General features: G+C 49.1%; 1 protein-coding gene across 1 annotated transcript in view; it reads right to left on the bottom strand.

Annotated features, from left to right (window-relative positions):
* The window catches only part of CCNJL (cyclin J like), a 54835-nt gene that overhangs the window by 23600 nt on the left and 18340 nt on the right, over positions 1 to 12895 (bottom strand). Inside the window, 1 exon segment of the mRNA XM_082725109.1 lies at positions 3142 to 3355. Within this exon segment, the coding sequence (XP_082581235.1) occupies positions 3142 to 3355 (214 nt within the window).

Genomic DNA, 12895 nt, shown 5'->3' with positions numbered 1-12895 from the left:
CAGAGAGACGGAAAACAGATGAGGGGCTGAGAGTGGGAAGGAGTGGGAAGCAGCCACTTGGTGGATCCAAGGGTGCCTTTCAAGGTGATGAAAATGTTCTGGAATAAAGAGAGGGGACGGACAGTTGCACCACAATGTGAACGTATTAAACAGCATGAAGCAGTATGCTTTATACCGGTTAAGATGGTAAATTTCATGCTGTTATATATTTTACCCCAATTAAGAATAAACAAAACTCTGGGTGCATGGGTGGATCAGTGGGTTAAAGCCTCTGCCTTCAGCTCAGGTCATGATCCCAGGGTCCTGGGATTAAGCACCACATAGGGCTCTCTGCTCAGCAGGGAGACTGCTTTCCTCTCTCTCTCTCTCTGCCTGCCTCGCTGCCTTCTTGTGATCTCTGTCAAACAAATAAATAAAATCTTAAAAAAAAAAAAAAGAATAAACAAAACTCTGAGCTGTGTGACCCTCAGCAAGTTACTCAGCCTCTCTGAACCTCAAGAATGGGCAGATGATGGCACAACCACGTAAGCTGGCTGGGAAGATGGTTCCCTGCTTGGCCCAGGCCTGGGCGCACAGAAAGGGAGGGGTAAACAACAAAGCTTGTTGCCTCTGGGACGACAGTGAAGGAGTCCTGTCAAAGCCAACTCACCTGGAAGTTGTGGGGTCTCCAGGATGTCCAATTATCCTTTTAATTAAGCAACTACAGCAACACCAACAAAAAGACAGAGGGGATGGGAAGCTGTATAAGATGGAGAAAGTGGAGAGATCGTCTCTACCCGATTTACACTTATAGCCAGACTATAATTAGAGTGGGGTGCTCTCCTGTATAGGGAATGCAGTTAACTCAGGCACAGGAAGACCAAGGGGTGGCTCTGCCACTTGTCCGCCATGAAACCACCTATAGGCTCTTGCTTTTCCCATCTCCTTCCATCGGCCTGTGGACATGGACCCCTTGACCGACCCCATTTATGAGGGCAGAGGGAATGTATGTAGGTGAGAAGGTTCCATCTGTGCCAAGGCCCTTATCTGGAAGCAGCTCTAAAACCCAAAGAACTGAAAGTCAGGGACAGGAACCACACCTCTTCTTGAGAATAATTTGGTACTGAATTAGCAGAACTCCAAGCTTCCTGAGGCAAGGTGACCCCCCTCTTGTGGCTGACAGTCAGCCTGGGCAGAGGGGAGGAAGCAATGAATAGGGTTTCAGGCTGTCATGGAAACTTTTCTTTCCGGAGGCCTCTGAGCATATGGCAGGTGTCCTACGAAATCCGTTCTTGCTGCTCCAGGCTGGCTGCTCCCCTCAGACATGGGGAGCAGGGGAGGGGGCTGGCGTCTGCCTCTCCGTCTGAAAGGCCCCCTTCCCTCCACCATGGCGGCAGCAGCACAAAGGAGTCTCCAGTGTGTGCCTCACGTCCCAGCTCCCCAGACAGACGCTGGGGGACAGCCTGCACGGCCCCGTGGAAATCTAAGTCCCCTGCCCCCATGGGGCCTGGATGCAGCCCACAGATCACAGACAGCAGCAGGCCAAAGGCCACGGTGCAGACTCCTCCCGGGCCGCCTGAAACGTGATGCCCGTTCTGCCCTAGGCTGAGGCTAGCGGGGATGCCTTGTAAGCCCAGGATGGAAGAGAGCGACATGTTGATCTGGGACTTGGAAGGAACAGGCAGGCCAGATTCCCACCCCGCAAGGCTGCCCTCTCTGCAGAACACAGCCAATGCAGCTGGCCCAAGGGAAAGCAAATCACAAACAGGGACGGCTGTAAACTGCAAGTCACGAAAGGGACTGGTGACAAGTAACGGCAAGTGAACGGTGCCGTGGCGGGAAATGAGAGTGTTTAAAACTCGAAAGCCATGCTTCCAGAACTGGGTGATCACGCCTGGAGAGGTTCATGGCAGTGGGCCAAGAGCAGACAAAGCCACAGGAGAAAACGGGTACCATCTTCTTGCGGCACCCGTGCGACTCAAGGATTCGGGAACGGCTGATGTAATAAAACAGGACGATTACGTATCATGGAGGAGAATGTCAAATCTAACTGATTTCTATGGAGAAAACACTAGATGTCAAGGAAGAGTGATGACCACAGATGGCCACCTTAGAGAAGCGCAGGACCTAGCACAAAAGGAACCCCTAGCTCCACTCACTCCTTTACTCCACCAACATTTTTTTTTTTTTGGAGGCCCTGTGATGTACTCAGCTCCCTACCTTCCCTGAAGCTCTTTCTCAGGGGAGGTGGGTGTTAATGAAATGTACTCGATGCAGGGAAACATGTACCAGGGCTATCTCATGAGGGCAGTGGGGGTTGGTTTCTCAGGGATGCAGGGCCCAGTGACATTTAATGAGGACCACACAGGTGGGCCGGGTTTGTGGTGTAGGGGAAGCTCTCCAGACAGAAGAGACAGTGTGTGCTGTGTGCAAAGTTCTACGACAGCAGGGGGCTTGGCCGGAGATGCACGAGGTCAGACAGACAGGACCTGGACAGCTGATCCCTCTCCTCAGACTGCTGGTAAACCAGGGCAGGATGGCAGGACAAAACAGTGTTTTAAGTGCATGACCCAAGCAGCACAGCCACGTGGTCATCTCCACCAAGGCAGACAGACAGAGGTCAAAACCACACTGCGTATTTTGTGAGGCCTTGCTCGAAGATGCAAATCCTAGGCGGCCAGTGCCCAGGCCTAGTGACCACACAACGGGTCCCGCTGGCAGTCACATCTCTAAGAAGAGCGGTTGCTCAGGTTTCCCTTCCAGCATATTCAGAGCCCCTATGCCAGGAAGCAGGGGACACAGACTTCAGAGAACAGGTCTGTCATCATGCCATTCTGGGCTCAAATCTTGGCTGCTATCTACTAAGCTAGATGACCCAAGGCAAGCTTCTTAATCTCTCTGTACCTCGGTAATATGGGGGGGTACTACAAGTATCTGTCTTCCAAGGTCACTGTGCAGATTCATTAAGATCTGCTACGAAAATCCTCATGGCTTAGTCCAGGATATTACTGATGCTGAAGAAAATGGTGATTATTATGACTACAGATTGCACTCAGCAAAGGACAGACACAGAAGACATGCAAAGACCTCAGAAATGTAAAATGACTCGGGAGCACCCGGGCTCCAAGGAGGGGGACGGTGGGAAGCCGCGAGTGCACATACTTGCGAGCAGGAGGCAGGAGACCGCCACGGCGTACAGCTGCTTGGAGGTGGTGATGTGATAGCGATCGAGGAAGTGGTCCAGCAGGTAGACGGCCAGGTGCCGGGCTGCGGGGCACAGCTGGCAGTGGCTGCTCAGCAGGGTCAAGATGTCGACAAAGAATCGGCGGCTCTTCAAGAGTGGGGAGTGGGCTCGAAAGGCGGGCAGCTTCAGCTCCTGCAGGACAGGCAGGATGGGGATGGGGTGGTCAGGGCTGCCTCCTGAGCGCTTCGGATGCCCAGGGAAAGCGAGACATGAGGGTCTGCCTGCTGGCTGGTTAGGGGGCACCAATTCCCTCCATAACTCATCTGTTTTCAAGTCCCAGGATGGCAGCCATACCCCCCGCATTCCAGAAACCCCTGGACCACCTCCCATCTGCCCTCAGTGAGCACAGGCCCGTGACGTGCCAAGAATATGATGACAGAGGCAGGTGATGGAGATAACAGGCCCCGAAGACAGTCATTCTGGGGAAAAGATGAGTATGTACAGGCCTGGGGCTCGGGGACCAGCACCCAAATTCTGGCTGTACTACTTCACCAAGTTGTGCCTGCTCGGTCACCGACCTTCATCTTTGTCACCTCCTCAACAGCTGAGGAGCAGATGAAAAGTGAATGTAAGGGGGCGCCTGGGTGGCTCAGTGGGTTGAGCCGCTGCCTTCGGCTCAGGTCATGATCTCAGGGTCCTGGGATCGAGTCCCGCATCGGGCTCTCTGCTCAGCAGGGAGCCTGCTTCCTCCTCTCTCTCTGCCTGCCTCTCTGCCTACTTGTGATCTCTCTCTGTCAAATAAATAAATAAAATCTTTAAAAAAAAAAAAGAAAGAAAAGTGAATGTAAACACAGGACCCTCTAAGGGTCCCCCGGCTTAATTCCCTCTCTGGGTGGGACTGTGAGAGAGAACTTTTAAAAAAATATTTAATGTACAAAGAAAGCTGTTAAAATAAGAGTACAAAGCACTCCTAAAATACCCTTCGCCCAGATTCCTTAGTTTTCATTTTACCTTCATGCTCTCCGCTTGTACATACACTTTTTTCCCCACATGTAAATTCCAAACATACTTCCCCGCCAGGAGGCAACTTTTACTTTGTAATTTGGACACTGCCGTGTTATCTGAACATATTTCTCTAACACCAGAAAAGCCAACAAAAGAAATATCAAACCAACCAAGATTTTTAGGACAGGAAAAATTTCCTTATATACCTACCCTATCTGCAATTTAACCAAAGTAGGCCAGACACGATTTACTGAGGAAATGCTGTAGTATATCTTGTCCAGTAGAGAAACTAAAGAGAAACAACACGGAGGGAAAATGGGCAAGGAAGAGCTGGCAGAAAAGGAACCGAGGGAGCTCACGCACAGCTGGTTCCTTGGGGGCAAGATTAAAACAAACCAAAGCTCCTCACCTGTGCAATGCAGCTTGCCTAGCCCTAGGGCTTCTCATAGGGAGCAACAGTTCTGGGACAAGAGATATCTGTTCATTCATTCATTCAAGATATTTTTTTTTTAACTTTTTTTTTTTTTAAAGATTTTATTTCTGAGAGAAAGAGAGAGAGAGAGAGAGGCAGAGGGAGAAGCAGGCTCCGCACTGAGAAGAGAGCCAGACTTGATCCCATGACTCTGGGATCATGACCTGAGCTAAAGGCAGATGCTGAACTGACTGAGCCACCCAGGCACCTTCATCCAAGATAAATTAATTCCTTCATCTGACTCAGTAAGTATTGAGTACCTTCTATATATCGGACATTATTCCAGGCACTGGGGATATAATCTAGAATAAGACAGACATGCACCTAAACTTAAGATTAAAATCGTAAGACTCTTAAAAGAAAACAGAAGCAAATCTTTAGGACTTCAACAACAGTTTCTTTGATAGGGACACCAAAAGCAGAAGCAACAAAAAAAAAAAGATCTAAATTGGACTTTGAAATTTAAAACTCTCATGCTTCAGAAGATAACATCAAGAAAGTGAAAAGACAACCCACAGAATAGGAGAAAATGTTTGGAAATCGTGTATCAGTAGGAGGCTGTATCCAGAATATATAAAGAATTTCTACAACTCAACAATAAAAAGAAAACCCAATTTAAAAATGGGCTAAGGGCGGAATAGATATTTCTGCAAAGACACAGCAATGGTCAATAAGCTCATGAGAAAATATGCAACACTTAGTCACTAGGGAAATGCAAATCAAAATCACCCTGAGAGTGCACCTCACATCCACCACAATGGCCACTGTAAAAACAAAAATCAGAAAAGAAACACGTGTTGGTGAGGATGTGAACAAACTAAAAACCTACAGCCACACAAAAACTTGCACAGTAATGCTTCTAGCAGCATTAGCCAACATGAGCTAGGGAAACTAGAAGGACCCTAAGAAAGACTACTTTTTTGTTGCCTCTACTCTTGTGAGGACCTACCGCCCCACCACACACACACACCTTACGGTACAGATAATGGCTGTCCTCCTTGTAAAGGTCAAAGAGTTAATGATTTCTTGAGTCTTTCAGCACAACAGATAACATCTAAAGAGTGAAGAGATAGGGTCATCCTGAACGGTTTTCCAAGACCGATGAGTCACCGAGACTCCTGGCTCCAGGGCGTAAGAGCCTTCTGGCAGACACCTAAACACTTCTCTTTGTTCCTGGATGCCTGAGAAGACACTGCACCAGACCACCATCCTCAATAAAAACCCAGACTACAGGCGAAGATGAGACTCACTCTTCTTTCCTTTGAGTCTCCCAGACACTCTTTATCTGCTCTAGGTCTCCACCAAACTGCTCTCACTTCCTCTTGTCTCACGTCGGATATCTCTCCTGTGAGAAGCTAAGGACCCACTTTGCGGGGGGTGGGGGGGGTGGGGGGGGGTCTGTGGAACCCAACCAGCCGGCAGTGGCAGTAGCTTCCAAATGGAAACAACCTGAACGTGCACCAGCTGATGAATGGGTACACAACACACAGGATATCCACACTGTGCAATATTATTTGGCCACAAGAAAGAACATGAACATGACCCTTAAAAACATGCTATGTAGAGAAAAGCCAGTCATAAAAGACCACATATTGTGGTCCTATTTATATGAAATACCCAATATAGGCAAATCCATATAAACATGAAGTCCATCACTGGTTGCTGGGAGCTAGGGGTGCGTAGAGGTTAATGGGGAGTGGGGAGTGTGACTGCTAGTGGATATGGGGTTTCTCTTCGGGATCATGAGAGATTCTGAAATTAGATAGTGTTGATGGTTGCACAATTCTGCATGCACTAAAAGCAACTGAACTGTTTACTTGAAAACGGTGACTTTTATGGCATATGAATTATATCTCAATACAGCTGTGTAAAAAGAATAAGATGGACACATCACCCATTCTCACGAGGTTTATGGCCCAGTAAGCGAGAGCTAGAAATCAAATGATAAGGCAATTACACAAGTTCAAACTGTGACCCATACTACAAAGGAAAGCCAGGGGCAGTGACTGCCTTGCACACCTTTGAGGGAGCAAGGCCTTCCCAGTGAAGGGAAGCCTGACATGAGCCTGCACGCTGGGACCTCTTCTCCTCTGGCGCGTTCCCCCACAGAACCCGGGAACCCTGGAGCTCCGCTCACCGAAGGTGCTCCCAAGTGAATAAATTACTGCCTCTCCCTTATGTTTACACATAAAGAAACAGAGGTTGAAAAAGTCCTGAGACCCCAGGCTTTACTTAATCTGCACCAGATCTGAGACCACAAGACTTTCAATGTATCTTTTTTCTCAACCCTTCATTTTAAGTAATCTCCATGCCCAATGTGGGACTTGAACTCACAGCCTGGACATCAAGAGTTCAGAGCTCCACCACCCCAGCCAGCCAGGCTCCCCCATCTTTCTTTTTGTTTAAATAATGGAGATGCCCTTTTATCATCAGTTTAACTTCTTTAAAGGAAAGACTTGACTTGTGTATTATTCATCTTCACTGATGAATTTATGATGAATTTATGAGGCCAACATGGGATTTCAAACCCCCTGAGGGCAGGGTTTGGGTCTGCTTTGGCTCCTCACCGTTCAGTCACCACCCTGAGGTGACTGGGGAACACTGTCAGGTGCCCAATCCTCAGTTGTGGAAGGAATGAAGGCAGGGACGGGGAGAGCTAGGGAGGAATGAGGGACTGAATTAGAGCAGCAAATGCCCTGAGCCTCTCGGTACAAAGGAGCAGTCAGTGGTGACTTCAAGGAGGAGAGATGTATCCGGCCAAGATTTTGAAGGATGTCTAGGGACTGACCTGCTGAAGACGTAGGAAAAACAGCACTTGCAAAGCTACACAGGTGTTCTTCCCAGGGAATCCAAAGCACTTGGAACAGAGAGACAGGCAGGGTGTGCCTGGACAGAGCGGGCAGGGATGGTGGGCACAGTCCCATCTTATGTGCCCTGCTAAAATATCTAGCCTGTCCTGAGGGCACCAGAGAGCCATGGTTCTGAGCAGGGCATCAAGACCGGCAGGATGACGATGTGTGAAGACCCGGGCCCCTCCAGGACCACGGCCAGACGGCTGAGAGCAGCAGCCAATGGGGGACCATAGCTCCAACAGCAGTCTCCCTCTCTACCCTCCAGCAGCCCCTACAAACCTGCAGGCTCTGTGGCTATTTCCTCTCGGCCAAGAGCTCGGAGGCTCCCGACAAGAAGCAACCACACTCACAGATCCTTGGTTACAGAACATCAGACGACTGACCTTCGGCCCAGTCTGCACAGCCCTCATCAAGGCAGGTCAAAGTCCCACCACACAGCAAGGAAGACATGCAAAGTCCGGACTTCCCTCCCCACTCAACTCAGCCAAACTTAACAGCTTCTGGACTTTTCTCTTGGATGAATTGGCAGAACAGAGCTCAGAGCAACACACTGTAGGTCTTCCCTCGGTATCCTTTCTGGGGAAGGGTCCAGTGGCTTGAGCAGATTCTCAAAGGAAGCCATTTGTGCATAAAAGAAAAAAAAAAAGAAAAAGAAAAAGAAAAAGAAAGAGAAAGTTATAGACTTATGGACCTCTGGAACGGGCAACAATACACATCAAGGAGTTAGCAGACAGCTGGTGCCAAAAGTGGGCAGGATTCTGAAACCTACAACAGCTGCCCTGGGAGGCTCTTCAACCCATTTCTGCTCCTTCCCCGTGTCCGGGTTTAAATGTCCTTTCCTGGGGCACCTGGGTGGCTCACTCGGTTAAATGCCTGCCTTCGGTTCAGGTCATGATCCTGGGGTCCTGGGATCCAATCCCCCTGGAGCTTCTCTGCTCAGTGGGGACCTGCTCCCCCCTCTCCCTCTGCCTGCCACCCCTCTATCAGCTTGTGCTCTCTCTCTCTGACAGGTAACATATCCTTTCCTAAGAGATGTTTTCTCTGGCCTCTGACCATTCCAAATCAGGTCCCCCTGGTTCTCAGAGCATGCTACTCTTCATGGCCAAAGTTTACTTATTTACGTGTCCTCCAGCTAAGCTCTCGCTCCCCAGGATGGGGGCCAGGGCCGTGTGGCCTATACCACGGTCCCAGAGTCTGGTGTGTGCCCGGCACCGAGGCAGCTGGTCCAGAACCACGGGCATGAGTAAAAAAGGACAGTCAGGAAAAGGCAGGAGGAAACTCAAATGCACATTACGATGGGAAAGAGGATGATCTGAAAAGGCTACATATTAACAGGATTCCAACTATATGACATTCTGGAAAAGACAAAACTATGGAGAGGGTAAAAAGAGCAGTGGCTGCTGGGGACTGCGGGGGTGGTGACAGACAGAAGAGGCCAAGCACAGAGGATTTTCAGGTCAACGAAATGACTGTAACCTACTATGATGGCGGACACACATCATCATATATTTGTCCAAACCCACAGGACGTGCACTGCCAAGACAGAACCCTGAAGCAGACCGAAAACTTTAAGTGACGACACTGTGTCACTGAGCTCAGTGACTGGAACAAAGGTACTAGGTACTGCCTCGTGGGGCATGTGGAAGCGGAGGCAGCTGTGGGGTACAGAATACCTCTGTATCCTCTGCTCAGTAATGCTGCAAACCTCACACTGCCCCAAAAAATAGTCTTAAAAAAACAAGAACAAGGATGAATCAGTTATGCACCTCCCTGCACCCAGTCCACTCCCGTCCCCACTCACTGGGGAACAGCCCAGCACAGACTGTGAAGTCAGGCAGCTTGGGGGGTCCCAACCCCACTTTTGATTAACCTGGTGAGTTCTGAGCCCCGGCACCATCATCGGAAAAAATGAGTGTCACGCTGCCACAACTGTAAAGGACATGGCACTTAAGGGCAATCAGCAAGCTTTAGTGGCCTTTTCCTCGAGCGGGGCAATCAAACTTCAGATAAACTGAGCTTATCTGCCTCTGTGAAAAGCTCTTTGGACTCTGAAAGGAACCTGCTTCTGCCGGTGGAATGAAGCTTCCTACCTGAGAGTTTACAGGGGGCCTGGGGGGCTAGGGGGCCGAAGGGCCTCCACGGGAGAGGAAACCAACCCCCCACCCCAGGTCTTCCAGAGAACCCCAAGCCAGATGCAATCAGGGGCTCTGAGCCTGGGTTTCTGCTGCAGAGAAGGGTGATTCCTTGGCAAACGAAATGCCAGCGTGCCTCCCTGGTTTAGTTGGAGGGCGCAGCTGATTCCTTCCCTAACCCAATTAGAGGGGGAAAGGTCTTCATTGCAAGGGCTCTGCTTTAAAGATCCGCATTCCTCCCCCAGCACTTTTGACCTAAGGCAGCTTAAGGCCCTGGCCGCCAGCAGCCAGGGTGCACGAAGCCAGGCCCTCCTCCGGAGGGGCCTGGATTCCAGAAACAAAAGAGCAGCCTGAGAGGGGAGGCCTGTAAAGCCCTCCCGGATTAGGCAGGCACTTGGCAGGCGCTCAGCAGCCAGTGTGGGCGGAAAGGGGCAGGAACCCGGCCAGGCAGAATGACCTTCCTCTCAGCAGCACAGGGGCAACATCTCTGTGGCCAGCAGGAAGTCCGGGGGGTGGGGGCAGGAGGGCATCAATGACGAAGGGCACCAGGACAGGCAGGGGCTTCCAGAAACTCCGCCTCCCAAGCCCCTGGCCCGTCATCACCTGAGTCCGACAGGAGAGCACACCGTCCTCCCTATTCAGAGAGGAGCAGGATGGGACAGAGGGACAGAGGACAGTGAGGAGCTCAGGTGCGGGAGGCGGAATCCATCTTTACGAAAAACCCCTTCTGTTACCAAAGCAGTTTATTTTGGTTTTTCAAAATAGTAATAATGAAAAAAAAAATTGTAACAAAGGACAAGAAAAAACTATTAGACAAAAAATGTTCACAGCAGTATTCTGGAGGGCTCAGATCTTGTGTGATTTTTATTTTCATGCTTTCAACACTGGATTCTTAAAAAACACTTGAAGTACAACACACCAACAAGCAAACAAACAAACTCAGAAAAGACTGGTGGTTGCCACAGGCGAGGGGGTAGGAGATGGGCGAAATGGGTGAAGATGGTCAAAAGACACAAACTTACAAGTACAAAGTAAATAAATCCTGGGGATGTAATGTGCAGTATGGTTACTAGAGTTAGTAATACTGACTCGTACTTCTGAAAGTTGCTGAGAGAGTCAATCTTAAAAGTTCTCATTATAAGATAAAAATGTAACTACGTGAAGTGATGAACACTATACTTACTGTGGTGATCATTTCCCAATATATACAAATATTCGGTCCTTATGTCGTACACCTGAAACTACTATAATGTCAATAAAAAAAGATGATTTCGAGGATGAAAAGTACAGCATGGGGAATACAGTCAATACACTGTAATAATGTTATATGGTGACAGACATAACTATACTTATGATGGTGAGCATAGCTTAATGCATAGAACTATCCAATGACTGTGTTGTACAAGCTGGAACTAACAGAACGCTGTATGTCCAACAAACCTTAAAAACAAATTTAAAAATAACTTCCAAAAGAATGACTGAAATTAAAAACAACAACAAAAAACCATTCAATGTGTAACCAGTTTGAATTTCAATGACTGTGTTTCCAATCTGAAAAGAAAAAGAGGCAGGGACTAGACACCCACTGTACTAAGGCCCCACTCAAAATGTATTTCCAAGGATTCCCTGGCAATCCCACATCTTAACTGTGAGAAAATCAGCCCTTTCATAAGACCGTGCCCCATACCAGCACTGTGCTAACTAGCCTATTTCGTCCACACAAGACGTAAGATCCCACCCAAGTCTAACCCGGAAGCAGTGATCTTTCTTTTTCTTTCCTCCTTACTAGTTATAAATCATATATTCGCCAACAAATTTCCAAAAGTAGAAAAAAGTAACCAATATCACTTCTGATCCCTCGTGCACAGAGAAGTCCTGTTAAGTTTTACATGGACTCTTCAGATGTTTTCTCTCTGCAAATGTCCACAAAAGGGGATCATAACCTACAAGGGTATCCCAATTTCCCTTCAAGACAGCCCCAGAAACCATGTTTTCAGCAGCTGCCGAGCGTTTTATCACCATAAGGTTGTGTCGTGACTTCACCAGAACCCCCTTCTGGACGTTTGGGCCATTTCTCCTCCTTGCGGTGTCTGTGCTGGTCACTTATCAGAGAGGTCTTCCCTGACCTCCCTCCCATGCCACAGGACCCTTTCTTCCCACACTGCGCAGTGGCTGTCGAGCAAGGGGTTTGCTTGCTTAGTAACTGTCCTCTTCCCGCCATCCTGCAGAATGTGACCTCTGGGAGAGAGAGGGAGTCACTTTTCCCTCCATGTCTTGGCCGTGCCCCTGGGACTTGGCACATAGCAAGGGCTAATGAGTGTCTGCTGAATGAGTGAATGAATGTTTGAATGAATGAATGGACAGAGAGTGTTTCGTGATGAACACAGGAGTGACCTCAGCCAACACCAGCTGGGGGAATGCTTTTTCAGCCTGTAGCCATCCCTGCCTTGCCACAGTTTCCCTTATACAGCCCTGCATCCTTCACTAGGGTAACCAATGAGGGAGAGGCGGGGACTGCTATGGTACAGGACACTTCTGTGACTAGGGGCACCATTCTGGGGGAAAGGTAGCTGGTACATGTCCAGAAAAGGCTGAGTCCTTTAATAAGTACTCTGCCTGCTGAAGAAGAGCTCTGTCTGCGGGTTGCAAAGCAGGAGGATTATCTGAGAGGGACAGTGCTCCCAGAAAGGCCACGGACAAGTGAATCACAAGGCCTACAAAGCCCAAACTGGGATGCACACAGAGGGAGCAGGGCTCCCTGGACGGGCTTCCGAAGATTCCAGGCATAGATCTCGCCGCCACTGCTCTCCCCTCCCCCACAGAGGCACTGACCTTGGCAGAGGTGGCAAATATTCTACACCTGGGCTAGGCTCAAATGTGCCTGGGAGAACGGGTGAGGCCAGGCTAAAATGTAGTTAGTTAAACAGGCCCCGAGCACACAGCCAGGACAGCCGGGCAGGGACCCTGGCCTGTCATTGCTGCAGGACAGATGGGGGAGAAAAGTCAGCTTGTGTTCTTCACACACAGGCTCTGGCGGCATTTTGAGGCTAACCTCAGAGAAGTTTGAAGGTCACATGCACTATAAACGTTCAGCCAGTCACCCCTGGTTTCTCCTATTAAGGGAGGAAGGGAAGTCTTCATTTTAACCCTTGGTGTCTTGCACTGAGTTGTTTCTAAATGCCTTATGGTTTTACTTCTCATTATTAATCTACTCTTCCTTTGGATCTCAGCTCAAAAGTCACCTCTGAAAAGTATATCCTAGTCATGCCCT

This window comes from Mustela nivalis, assembly GCF_964662115.1.
Source record: "Mustela nivalis genome assembly, chromosome: 3".
NCBI lineage: Eukaryota > Metazoa > Chordata > Mammalia > Carnivora > Mustelidae > Mustela > Mustela nivalis.
Note: the sequence above shows the minus strand (reverse complement) of the source record. Positions and strands in the feature narration are given on the sequence as shown.